The following is a 13,923-nucleotide window of genomic DNA, read 5'->3' on the forward strand; positions in this document are numbered from 1 at the left end:
AATCTTATATCTTGTAATTTATTTAAAGAGATGTAACGATCCCATGCTCCAAAATATACTCCAATTCCTCAACTTGCCTGGATTTTGAAGATTACACCATTTACAGTAAAAAGGAATCAAGATCATTGAGCAATTCAGGGAATCTGGAGAATAAGTGATAAGGCCCAAAGTAAATATCACTATGATATTGGCAGCACTACATTGGAGAAGGATTCTGTAATGGAAACCATGGCATGGCCCCAGGAACCATTTAAAAATTCATATTCAGTCAAATCTTTTATGAGCAAATGCAATTCCAATTTGTTTCATGCAAAAACAATAAATGAAAGTTACTCTAATATTGTGGGCTACTTAAACATAGTAAATATACTTTAAAAAAAAAAAAAGGATATAGAGGTTTCGCACAAACATTCTAGGTGTTCCTGTCTCTCTTAGGGAAGCTGTCATAGCTTAGAAAGACAATTGTCGACCACAGACTGCATCCATCACAACAACATGCTGTAATTTCTCAGTGGAAGAGTCCAGGTGCTGGACTTTTCATCAATAAAGAACGCTTCAGTTCAATTCAGTCACTTTATTTCCCTTCTAAGGGGCAATTGAAGGCTCATTGAGCAGCAGCATGAAAACATTTGGCACGTCATCGAAATAAAACTGAAAGATTTAAAGAAGCCACAGGACTAGAATCTTGCATTGGACTGAAAGTGGACAACACTGATCACCTAAATAAAACTCTAAAACTGCTCCCCTCACCTTCCAGGCATTTACAGACTGTTGTTTGAAGAATAGAGGATATCACACAAGATCTCATCCCAACTTTTGTTGCTGTCATCATTGTCACATTCATCTAATATCTATCATGAAATAATCAGTTTCAGCTGGTTACACAACATTTTACTTAACAACTGTCTGTACAGAACAAACGTATCTAAATGTAATATTTATTACATAGAAAACCTTTACTGCATTGCCAATGGTTTGCTTTTGGCAGCAACATGGTAACTACTAGTAGACAAATTGATAATTATTGAAGTTTCAGGAGGATTGTTACTTTTGTCAAACATTAAAACTGCTTTTTTTCTCTGTTTTTTTTTTTTTTTTTTTTTAATTGACCAAAGCTGTTGTCCTAATAGTTTATGTTTGATTAACCTCATCTTCATTGGAGGCGGAGTGCCTCTTCAATACTGAATTAACTCAGTTCTCCTGGGAGCAACATGTAAGATGTTTGACTGCTAGTCACAAGGAAAGTAAACAGATGATCTGAACAGGATCAGATTCAAATCCAAAAAAGAATCATAAACAATCTGTACTGTCCAAAAAAATCCCAATAGAAACAAAACTAAAAGCCAAACTAAACAGGGAGCTCCAAACAGATGGTGCAGGCGGGGATGGGAATGAGGCGGGGATAACGACAGGGTCTACCATGAAGCCCGACTGAGACTGAGCAACTAACCAGACCAGAAACCAGGACACAAACCTGACACCTGCATGCACACATGAGGAGAAAGGGATGAACAATGCACAGATGGAAGACACTAACCTGCACATGGAAACACACCACAGACACAAAACCCGTGAAATCAGACCTAAACATCCACATTGAGATGAGTTTCACAAGCAAATATGACAACAGATAAATAACCAGGTGATGCTACAAGACTTGACCTCTCTGGATAATTGAGTGTAACTAAGAGATGAAAATGCATGCATCATGACTTTCAAGATTAACAGATCAAACACCTGCTTGTCAATATTTAAATGACATAACAAGAATAATCATCAAGGAGGGTTCGAAACAACAAGACCAGACAAGTAAGACACCCGGAACCATGTGGAAATCAAACATAAGGGAAACACACTGGGAAAACAAGTAAAATACAAAACACAACATCATGGCCATGAATATTACACTAACATGAGCCTGTATTCACAGTATTGGTGATGTACATTATAAGCAGCAAACAAGGTTAGCGCACCATGAAAGCATCTATGTTAATTTATACAGGTCTTCTTCAACATGAGAGTTGCTTTTCAAATTCTTTTTGGTTTTCAGCAACAAGTAAAGTAACAGCATCACTTTTCCCAGATCTAACATGTAGCAGTAATTGAGAACTTGTCTTGAATATCTTGCACCACATTGCATTTAAAATTCAGAAAACCACATGTAAAGCCAACCCTCCTGTTCTTTAATACACATCATCAGTTTGTAATGATTACATTATCTGGAAATCAAAAGCTACAGCACTTATAGAAAGGCACTTACATTTCTGAGTCAGTTTTATGGGATAAACTCTGTAACCTTCAGGTTGTAAGACCTTTTGCCAGCGCAGGATCCACTTTAGAGAAATGCAGTTTGTATCAGGACTGATGCTCATTAAAATATAATGCTGCTTTTTGCCAAACAGGGAGCCATTAAGAGCAGGCATATGAACCACGATGACTGATGAGTCGTTGTCTCAAAAAATAAAAAACACAGAGAATGAGAGCGAGAGAGAGAGAGAGAGAGAGAGAGAGAGAGAGAGAGAGAGAGAGAGAGATTTCCAATGTGGAGATGTGGACATGTAATTGGTCGAATAGTACTGGGCCTGTGTGTTCTCATGTTAAATGACTGAGTTCACCTTGTAGAAGGCCGGTGGGTCTGATGAATGGGTCCAGTCATCCAACCAGAGGGACACGAGGTCTCAGGTTAAGGTGACTTCAGTCTTTCTTTGGGATTTATGAACCCGTTAAGTTTCTCTGAGCTCATTCGCATTTACTAATCAGATGGCCTCATACTCTCCTGACAGGTTTCCCTTAGTGTGTGTGTGTGTGTGTGTGTGTGTGTGTGTGTGTGTGTGTGTGTGTGTGTGTGTGTGTGTGTGTGTGTGTGTGTGTGTGTGTGTGTGTGTGTGTGTGTGTGTGTGTGTGTGTGTGTGTGTGTGTGTGTGTGAGCCCGTTGAGACAATATTAATCTAAGATAGCTCAGACTTCTCTTGGATGAAGTAAGCAAGGTTCCCAAAACATGTGAGCAGCTAAACAAAACATGTTATTCGCAGATGGTGGCGTGCCATTTGACGCTCAGCCAAGCTTCCTGGAACAACTTCCATACAGAGTGTGATTCAACTGACAGAGAGGCAGAATGGTGCAGATGAAGTTATGCTGTCGGCATGATGAAATGGGATGTGTTTGACAAGTTTTAACGATGGAAAAACTGTTTCCCACTCCAAGTAACTCTATTTAACCTCATATAAGGTCAGCTTGGAGAGGGTCCTGCTTGTTTACTTTGTAACATCCTGTTTTCTGTATTATGCTTTTAATGTTTTTTTTCGTCTCTATTACAATTTGTATGGGAAAATAAATCTGTATGTCCTGAAATAGTTTAGGCTACTTAACTAAAGAAATAAACAAAACAAGCAGCGTTGGCCAGGACCTCACCCCCTGGCCCGTCGGGGTCGGCCCATTTAAATGTTATATACCTGAAAATAGAATTAAGGACATAATTTTTACATGTCCATAATTCTATTGCCAGTCTTGATGAGTGTGCCAAATTTGAGCGTGTTTAGTAGGTCAAATTTGGGCTAATAGCCGAATTTTCTGGAGTGAAAGAAAACATAAGAAGAAACGCACGAAATACAATAGGGTCCTGGCCTTTCGAGCTCAGTCCCTGAGAAAAGCTACAAGCAGCCTTGATCTGGATTTTGTACTAATCATGGCCTCATGTTATTCACCCAGTCACACACACCAATGGAGGCTGCAGGGCGCTGCCACTCCAATGGGGGTGGTTTGGGATTCAGTGTCTTGCCCAAGGACACTTTTGCACACAAGCAGGTGGAGATGGGATTTGAATCTGCAATCTACCGATTGGGAGACGACCGCTCTACTGACCCAAGCCTGGCTATCTGGACGTCATAACAACGTCCAAACCTTTAGATGACATGACACAATGGGGGGAGTGACACCACCTGGGATTGAACCCAAACCTCTTTCATGAGAGGTATGTTTCCTAACCACTAGACCAACAGTGCACATGTGCATATGTCAAATCTGACAATGCATTTGTAAACATGTCACTTATATATGACAAGCTCAAAAAAGTATTATGAATCTATGTGATCTAGGGCACACGTTTAGTCACAATACTTTTTTGACTGATTACATTTATATCAAAATAGTGATTACATTTATATAAAAGTTTAAAGAGAATCTGTTTTGTATTTGATGTGGGAGGAGAAGGGATTTGTTGGGTTTTTCTCTGTTTAAAGCACCTATAAATGACTGTTGTATTTGGTGCTTTATAAATAAAGTTGAATTGAATTGAATTAATTAAGCCATTTCTTTTTTGTGGCTTTATGATTTCATGTTTGGTGATGAAAGACTATGATGACACAATTGTACTTCAAAGACACCTTTTGATCTTTATTTCCTTTGACTTCAGTTAAATTGTCAGTTCACCTGCCAGCGGTTGTGAGACACGTCTGACCTTTTTACAGAGAGACAGACCTTTTCACCGAGAGACCCTTTCACTACTACATTGTTCGCAAAGGCTTACTTCTAGAGAGCATTATTTATTCACATCAATACTGTGAGTAGAATGAAAAAAAGGTATACGTTTTCTCCTGGAAATGCAAACCTCTAGTTTCACTTTAATTTCAGATTGACTGTCAGCTCACCTGCCAGTGGTTGTGTGAGACTTAATCCACATTGAGATTGTTCCAGACTCCATTTATTCACATCAATAATGTGAGTAGAATGAAAAAAAAGTACATTTGGTGAACTTGCATGGCTCATGAAAAGCAATTTTTTTGGGATAAAAGAAGATCATTATCGATGTGTAATTACTATGAGTGTGTTGCCGATTTTCTGTGAAATATTGACAATACATTATTAAGAATATTTGTTCCAGATTATAGTGACGAAATGGAAAACCTGACGTTACTTCCAGAAATGGACACCAACGAGGGTCAAATCCTCCACGACATGCTCCAGATTTTGAATGTAAGTTGTTGTTAAATACATTTTATAAGTCATAAGTATTTCCAGTAGAACCATGTAGTTTTGGATGTAAAAGAAATGAGAGGGAGATTGAAGACCACAATAACATTTACTAAAGTACTGTAGAAATGAAATTGATCAGGTCTAATGATTGTCTTTGCTTGTGTTTTACAGTATATTTGTGGCGCTCCCACTATAGACAGACAAATTCTGGCGACACAAGTAATGGGAGTCGCAGCAAAGAGTTTGAAAACTCTAAACAACAACAAACAGAAAATCACCTCACTCGAACAGGAGCTAAAAAACCTGAGTGAAGAAGTGAAATCTTCTGGGAAAGACATGGAGGTGGTGTGCACCTCTGATAGAGAGCAGGAGGAGGAGCAGCAGGAGGAGGAACAGCAGCTGGAGGAGCAGCTGGAGGAGAAACAGCTGTTGGAGCAGCAGCTGGAGGAGCAGCTGGTGGAGCAGCACCTGCTGGAGCAGCTGGAGGAGAAACAGCTGTTGGAGCAGCAGCTGGAGGAGAAACAGCTGGTGGAGCAGCTAGAGGAGATGCAGCTGGAGGAGGAGCAGCTGGAGGAGATGCAGCAGGAGGAGCAACAGCTGAAGGAGAAACAGCTGGTGGAGCAGCTGGAGGAGGAGGAGCAGCAGCTGGAGGAGATACAGCTGGAGGAGCAGCAGCTGGAGGAGGAGGAGCAGCAGCTGGAGGAGGAGCAGCAGCTGGAGGAGCAGCAGCTGGAGGAGATACAGCTGGAGGAGCAGCAGCTGGAGGAGGAGGAACAGCTGGAGGAGGAGCTGCTGGAGGAGATTCAGCTAGAGGAGGAGCTGCTGGAGGAGAAGCAGTTGGAGGAGGAGCCGCTGGAGGAGGAGCTACTGGAGGAGGAGCTGCTGGAAGAGCCGCTAGAGGAGCAGCTGGAGGAGGAGCAGCTGGAGGAGGAGCAGCAGGAGGAGGAGCTGCTGGAGGAGGAGCAGCTGGAGGAGGAGCAGCTGGAGGAGGAGCAGCTGGAGGAGCCGCTAGAGGAACAGCTGGAGGAGGAGCTGCTGGAAGAGCCGCTAGAGGAGCAGCTGGAGGAGGAGCTGCGAGACAAACAGCTGGAGGAGGAGCCGCTGGAGGAGGAGCTGCTGGAGGAGCCGCTAGAGAAACAGCTGGAGGAGGAGCTGCTGGAAGAGCCGCTAGAGGAGCAGCTGGAGGAGGAGCAGCTGGAGGAGGAGCAGCAGGAGGAGGAGCTGCTGGAGGAGGAGCAGCTGGAGGAGGAGCAGCTGGAGGAGCCGCTAGAGGAACAGCTGGAGAAGGAGCAGCTGGAGGAGGAGCAGCTGGAGGAGGAGCCGCTAGAGGAACAGCTGGAGAAGGAGCAGCTGGAGGAGGAGCAGCTGGAGGAGGAGCTGCTGGAGGAGCCCCTAGAGGAACAGCTGGAGGAGGAGCAGCTGGAGGAGGAGCTGCTGGAGGAGCCGCTAGAGAAACAGCTGGAGGAGGAGCAGCAGGAGGAGGAGCTGCTGGAGGAGCCGCTAAAGGAACAGCTGGAGGAGGAGAAGCTGGAGGAGGAGCAGCTGGAGGAGGAGCAGCTGGAGAAGGAGCTGCTGGAGGAGAAACAGCAGGAGGAGAAGCTGTTGGAGGAGGAGTCGCTGGAGGAGGAGCAGCTGGAGGAGGAGGAGGAGCAGCTGGAGGAGAAGCTGTTGGAGGAGGAGCCGCTGGAGGAGGAGCAGCTGGAGGAGGAGCAGCTGGAGGAGGAGGAGCAGCTGGAGGAGAAGAAGCTGGAGGATGAGCAGCTGGAGGAGGAGCAGCTGGAGAAGGAGCTGCTGGAGAAGGAGCTGCTGGAGGAGAAACAGCAGGAGGAGAAGCTGTTGGAGGAGGAGCCGCTGGAGGAGGAGCAGCTGGAGGAGGAGGAGGAGCAGCTGGAGGAGGAGGAGGAGCAGCTGGAGGAGAAGAAGCTAACCCTATCGCCAGTGAAGAGCACGGAAACCCGCAGAAACACTTGTTTCTCAGAGTGGAAGGAAAGACTGGAGAGATTCAGGAGTGAGCGATGCGAGAGACTAAAGAAGCAGGAGAAAGAGGGGAGTGAAGGAGAGAGGCGGGAGGGAGAGAGAGGAGGGAGAAAAAGGAGAGGCAGGAAGAAGAGGAGAGGGAGAGGGAAGAGAGAGGAGGAGAGAGAGAAGACGGAGAGGCAGGAAGAAGACTTGAAAAAATAAATATTCTCCTGTCAAAAATGTTCGTCCATACTGGATTTTTTGGGGGAATAAATTCTGTCTGATTTTCTTTCTGTATTTTTCTTTTGTATTCATGAATATATTAATATTTACTCATCTAGTGACACTCCTGCAGCATACATACACAGACAGCACAACTTGTGCTGAAAACAAAACAAGTCTAATACATGGTTATGCGTCACAGGGTTAAGGTTTTACATAGCACATAGCGTCAGTGGCATTTCTATATGTAAATCCTTGGTGGGGCAAGATTTTATTTCAGGTCTATTGACACCACTGGATGCCAAAGTAAAGGTGCACAACTGAATAACCAATCAAACAGAACAGCAAGACGAGACCAATAACCAGGAAGTACAGTCCTCCCTTACTTTGTTCAATTTGGGAGGAAGATTTATTCACAGACAAGGAAATATTGTTGATAATTTTAAAGAATTAACAACATCATTTGCATGCAGTCCTTTCTCATGACACCTTTCTATCAAAAGAGCCCGTTGAAGAAGATTGGAGTTTCTTCCTGGGACGAGTTTGCACTAGAAAATTTGGAGACAATCTGATACAACAGAATACCACACACTATTCATGTAGTTTATATTCAAAATTTTTTAATCATTACTTTGTTTAAATGTATGTATTGTCAAAACATGAGAAACCTGATGCTCATGGGACCAAACTGGCCCGCAAGTAAATTGAAGGTTTTTGGGATATTTCACTGACTTTTGCACTTGAAGGTTTCATCAACCTTTGATTCTGGACTGAGGAATGAAGAAGAGCTGCGCGAGCCTCTCGCCACACTCTACGTGCCACATATTGGTTTAGTTTCATCAACCCTTGAGCAGGGTTGTTGGTGAAATCTGTGCTCAAAGCCGCGTGGAGGAGCCGGCGGAATTCGGCATTCGGAACTTTGATGGCGAATTCAAAAAAAATCACTGGACTAGTCAAAAAGTTGAACATAATTATTGAGCAGTAGAGTCTCCTCTATCATCTCATAGTATTTTGAAGGCGATCCGATATTCGCCCTCAGAGGAGATAACGTTTAAACTGCGGCGAGAAGGCGAAATTTGGTGTTCGGAACTTTGATGGCGACTAAAAACAAAAAAAAATATTCGGGATTCTTGAGGAGGAGAGTCTCCTCTGTCATTTGATACGTTTTTGAAGTCCATAGATATTCGCGCTCAGAGCAGCTAGCGATTGCAAATCTTAATTTGAAAGGCAAATTGTAGACTTCCTGTCGGATTTAGGTCAGGGGTACCGAGACGTGATTTGTAGGGCTCGATGAGACGAACAATTGAGTGTTTGGTTTGATCTCGCCTCGACATTCCTACGGGCCGTGGTGGCTGTTTAAGTATTTTTGGTAGCCTTTGTAGTGTTTGTAGGTGGCGCTAGAGAGTACATTTTGGCACGCTGGGGGTTAATTTTTACATTTCCTTAATTCTATTGCCAGTCTTTATGAGCGTGCAACATTTGGTGAGTTTTTGAGCAAGTTTGCTCCAATAAAGGAATAATGATAAGAAGAAACACTACAAAAACAATAGGGTCCTGGCCTCCAGGCCCGAGCCTCGTCCTTTCTCCTCCGTCCCTAATTATTGATGCAATGATACATCTTATATTTATTTTTTTCAGTGTGAAAATAACCAGAATATAAGCACAAGTGTGATGTAATTTGAAATACCCTCTCTGTAACTAACCTTGACTTTTGCCTTCAAAATTTGCTTTTTCATTATTTCAGAGATTATAGAAAAATCAACCAATTCTTAATATTAAATTGCTTTGTTTGTTTTATTCTCCTCCTCAGCTTGTTAAAACATCACACATATTAGACACAGCATTATACTAATTAAAGTACCGCTTTGGATGTAATCTGGGTTCTTTTTTTTAAAAGGAACTATAACCTTGTCACAAGCAGAAAATTGGATTCAGAAGCAGTTTTGATGTGATAAAAGTGTATTGAAAATCTTTCTTGAGCTCTCTGAGAGTTCAGGGTCATCAGATCCCAAAACAGAACAGCAAAGTTAACGACTCGTTTCTACTCTGTTTAAAAGCTACGATAAATGTGTTGTATTAATGCTGAGAAATAAGTCATGATTGGGAACAAACAGCCCAAACTCAATGGAAAATTGTTGCCCTTAAATCTCATTGAGTTTCACGGCTCATGGAGGAGTGGATGAGTCACTCAGGGTCTCCTCATGATGCTCACTGGTATGGGAATGTTTGTTTGTGTATGTGTGTGTGTGTGGGGGGGGGGGGTGGTGCTCAGCACTGGATGTTATCTATCTTACACCGTGTTGGTGAGACTCTGAAACATACTCATGCTCATAATGTTCAGCGACCTTGGTGACATGGCCATTGGAAAAGTGAGGTGATGTGGGTGTGTGTTTATCTACGTGATGATAGCGCAGTGGCCTTGTGGGAAGTGCTCTTATATATACGCACAGTGTCGAACGTCTGCAGACCGAGGAATAATCTCTACGGCTCTCTCACCCATTTTGCCACTACTTCGCTCTCTAGATTATCTGCACCACAAGCAGAATCTGAATCTTTTGTGACTCAGTTGATTTTCTACTTTTAAGCTCCTTAAAACTTCTAGAAGGGAAAATGCTGCCTGCAACTTTTAAACTGTGTGCTGGCATCTCCTATCGACACATGAGGAATATGACAGGTGAGTGAGGAAAAACCCAGTTTTTTAAAAGTATTTCTTTATTAAAGTATTTCAGGTTTTCTCTATTATACTTTGTGTTACAAATGCTCAATTTTAATCTTCAGGTCCACAAATGTCCAGCATCAAAGCTCTAAATGACTTAAAATAGATGAATTTGATTTATTTATTTATTTTATTTTTTTAGTATCTCTCATTTGTGTTTTCTCATCGTTCTCACTGCAGAATGTGAAATGTGATGAATGATCACAGTCGTGTCTGTCCATGTTTTCCAGGTTTGAGAAGGAATGCCATGGTTGCCATTCATCATGAGCTGAGCAGACTCTCTGGTCCAGGGCCCAGCAACTGGATCAGCCAAGTCCGTCGACGCAGCTCCCTCCTCAGTGAGTTGTTGCCATTACAGAGGCAGTTTAATTCCATACAGATGCTCAGAATATAAGCGATGGACATAATAAACCGTGTGATGATTCCTTCTGAAACACAACAACATGACTGTGGGACGTTCCCATGATTTAGTAACTTGCTGTTCTCTTTTCAGGCTCTCGGATCGAAGAGAATGTGCACAGCGAGGAGGAGATGTCCTACGTGAAGCAGGGTGAGAACGCACTGCAGAAAGCCATCGGCATCCTCAGCGAGCAGGACGGCTGGACCATCGAAACTGTAGCTGTGAGTACAAACTCACACACCGGGCAGAGTGATTGTCCTCAGAGGCATTGAGTCATTTAGAAAGTCACGACTGCAGGTGCTCGAGCCGGGATGATCACAGAAGGGCGTCTTATGATTCACGGTTCCTTTGGGAACATTGGATAGCCCTTCCTGGTCTCAGATGATGTACTTTTCTGATTAGTTCCCGTTTCAACCATTTTTTGCAGCCCAATGGGGACAAAGTCCTGAGTAAGGTGCTGCCTGATGTTGGGAAGGTGTTCAAGCTGGAGGTGGTGTTGGAGCAACACCCGGACAATCTGTATGAAGAGCTGGTGGGAAACATGGAGCAAATGGGGGAATGGAATCCAAATGTGAAAGAAGTCAAAGTAAGTGCTTCAAAAATATTCCTCGTTTATATTCAAAATCCCCAATCAGCACAGCAAATGCTGACTTCTTTGTCATTAAAAATGTTTCTCTTTGATGCATCAGATTCTTCAAAAGATTGGCAAGGACACAATGGTCACCCATGAGGTGTCTGCAGAAACACCAGGTAATCTGGTGGGACCGAGGGACTTTGTCAGCGTCCGCTGCGCCAAACGTCGAGGCTCCACCTGCTTCCTGGCTGGGATGTCTACTCAGCACCCAAAAATGCCCGAACAGAAGGGCGTTGTCAGGTAAATTAATCTGTCAGTCAGGTGTGCTACATATTTTAACAGCAGTGACATGTGCATGCATGTATGTGTGGAGAGAAATTGATTTTTGTTTCAGCAGCACGTTAGAAGATTCCTGACCAAACTGCCAGATCCTCTATTGTTGCCCTGTTCGTACACTAAAGACGTACATTTTTTCCCTTCTTATATCCCATGGCTTGGAACAAACTGCGTGCCTATATAAGGCAAACAACTATATTAGATAGTTTAAGGACACAGTTATTTGAATGGCTTTTATTTTGCACATTTTTTTTATCCAAATTGTTTTGTCATTTATGCGTTATCTTCTGCCCTAATTTGGACTCCTCTGTTTTAATGTTATCTTTTAAAATGAGTTTTTATAAAATAAACTGATCCTGTCCTTTAAAGTCTTTGTCACTGTTTTGAGTGTTTTCCTATTTTATGCGGAGGATTTTGGAGTGCAGGTTGTGTAAGCATTCAATATAAATACAGATTGTTACTAGGAAAACTACTTGTGTGCAAAGAATGAATAACTATTTGTTGTCTCATGATGTTTAATTACCTCTATTTTCAGAGCGGAGAACGGGCCCACCTGTATTGTTATGAAGCATTGTGCTGACGATCCAAATAAAACCAAATTCACCTGGTTACTAAGTCTAGACCTAAAGGTAAATCAATACATATAACTTATATCTATATGTGATACCTAACTGTCATGACTGCCTTCTTTGTAATAGAATTTCAAATCAATCTCTCTGTGAAACGTATTTGAGAAAATAAAATTAACCAAACTATGATTTTGTCTCATCAGGGCTGGATCCCCAAGACAATCATAAACAAAGTGCTCTCCCAGACGCAGGTGGACTTTGCCAACCACCTCAGGCAAAGGATGGCTGATAATGTTTCTATGGGGATGGCGCCTGCTTGCTGACACACGACGTCTCCTGAGCTTTGACACTGTGCACTGAAGAGTGGCAGAAAAACAACCACTGCTCATTAAAGAAATCAAGTAAATCTGTTAAAAAAATAAAATAAAAATACTGTAATTCTGAGTGTATTCAGAAAATCAGATGAAGATTGTGCTTTTCTGAGGTTTTATACAAATTGTAGCTTCCAGAAATAGAAAATATGTCAGAAGGTGTAACATCTCTGACCAAAGCCTTGTAGTTTGATTTTTTATTTTCTAGCAATGGCCAGGATTAGATCATGTGTGTTCCTATTAAGTACCGAGACCCATATTTGCACATTTTAGAACAACAAATAAACTTTTCTGATCAAGTTTTGAAATGGCTTGTTTAGGATTTGCCTCCTTGAGTCTATAAGTAAAATCTCTTATTGGATGGATGACTCTACCTGTTCATGGATCACAGACTTAATAATCAGACAAAGTTGAATAATTTTTATATTTTGTGATTGTTTGCTGGCTTTGACAATCAGTTTTGTGTAATTCTCTGCCTCACATTCTTCATAATGGGTTCAACAACAATATAAGTAAAATGTAGGTAGACTTGATGAATTTTAATGAATTTACACAGTTGAAGGTTGTATTTTTTACACAGTCCTATTTTGTACACAGTTCAGAGTTCTAAAGGTTAATGATAGCAAACCTCTTCAAATACAGTACATGTTTTAAAGTGAATGTCTCACTGATGCCTCCTGCTGGTGAAATTAAAGGCTGCAATTTGCCAACTCATTGATGAGCTCTCTGCTCAACCTGGTCAGAAAACAGAGGGCACCACTAACTCATATTGTTTCATTGTAAAAAACGTTTGTGTTATTGTTGCTCCCTTTGCCATGAAATTGCACTTTTATTTCAATGTATTATTTATTGATATCGCATAGACGCATAACATTACAGCCACTCTACAAGACAACGGTGTTCTCTAAATATGTATGATGTATGCTTTTATTGTGGTGGTGGAAAAGTAGATTTACAGTTGAAAGAGTTGTTGTTGATGCACACGAACTTAAATAAAATGCCATTATTCTCATATTCATTTAATTGGTTGTTAACATGATTGCAAAAACAATATATTTGTGAATCTTTACCCACACGCTTGCTTTGTTGCAAAGATGTTTTTTTTCCTTGCCTTGTGCCAAAAAGAAATTTCCCTCAAGCGAAAGATAAATCAAAGATACTCCTTCACATACAAACATTGTTGTTAGGATTTTATGGCTCTTTACAAAGAAAGAAAAGAAAATTGTGCTTCACAAAAAGTGTTTTTCTGATCCATGATGAGTTTTCACACTGACATTTTGCCAGAATGAGCAGGTGTTTGGCCGTTGAGATGTGTGAGAAGCTCAGCAGCTATAGCAGCTCAGCGTGAGCCAGCAGCGCATTCCCTAAGATCGAGTAACAGTGGATTTCATCCCAAACAGGAAATCTGTCCTCTATTATTGCCAGTTGTGTAACATTTCTCCCATTTCGTGTAGTTTTGTTGGATCCAAAGAACTGTTTTGTAACAACTCATTTCCTTGGAATCAAAGCAGACTACAGGGGCTGTGCAGGATCAGTTAGGAAAACCAATAACGGTGTCACTGGCTGTCTTACATAATCAAGATATTCACTGGCACTACTTCAATACTATGCAATAATGTCTGATCAAGAAGACCTGAAGTGGGATTCTGAAGTCAATTTGAAAGTGAGCTGACCACTGAGGTAGCCATTTTTCTACTTTTTCCAGAAATAATTCCTGAGATAAAATGTGGAGTTTTGCTGATCCTGACTCATTTGTGCTTCAAAAGACATTCGTGTTCAAGTAGATTGGTTTGAAGTCCTGTTTG

At 41.9% G+C, this 13,923-nt stretch overlaps 1 protein-coding gene across 1 annotated transcript; it reads left to right on the forward strand.

The window, feature by feature from the left end:
• The first annotated feature begins 9,614 nt into the window (after positions 1 to 9,614).
• On the forward strand, positions 9,615 to 13,139 carry star (steroidogenic acute regulatory protein). Its single transcript, XM_080466748.1, has 7 exons — positions 9,615 to 9,826; positions 10,099 to 10,206; positions 10,362 to 10,489; positions 10,696 to 10,854; positions 10,958 to 11,142; positions 11,714 to 11,807; positions 11,951 to 13,139. Exons 1-7 carry the CDS (start codon positions 9,763 to 9,765, stop codon positions 12,068 to 12,070), a joined length of 858 nt encoding a protein of 285 aa, XP_080322874.1. The 5' UTR covers positions 9,615 to 9,762; the 3' UTR covers positions 12,071 to 13,139.
• The last annotated feature ends 784 nt before the right edge of the window (positions 13,140 to 13,923 follow it).

The sequence above is a fragment of the Lipophrys pholis genome, assembly GCF_963383615.2.
Source record: "Lipophrys pholis genome assembly, chromosome: 7".
Taxonomy (NCBI): Eukaryota; Metazoa; Chordata; class Actinopteri; order Blenniiformes; family Blenniidae; genus Lipophrys; species Lipophrys pholis.

Bases quoted from the DNA above. Each gene is read 5' to 3' on its own strand.
- star (XM_080466748.1), top strand. From the start codon at position 9,763: ATGCTGCCTGCAACTTTTAAACTGTGTGCTGGCATCTCCTATCGACAC. The intron at 9,827-10,098 runs GTGAGTGAGGAA...CATGTTTTCCAG, and splicing joins ACACATGAGGAATATGACAG to GTTTGAGAAGGAATGCCATG. The intron at 11,808-11,950 runs GTAAATCAATAC...TTGTCTCATCAG, and splicing joins TACTAAGTCTAGACCTAAAG to GGCTGGATCCCCAAGACAAT.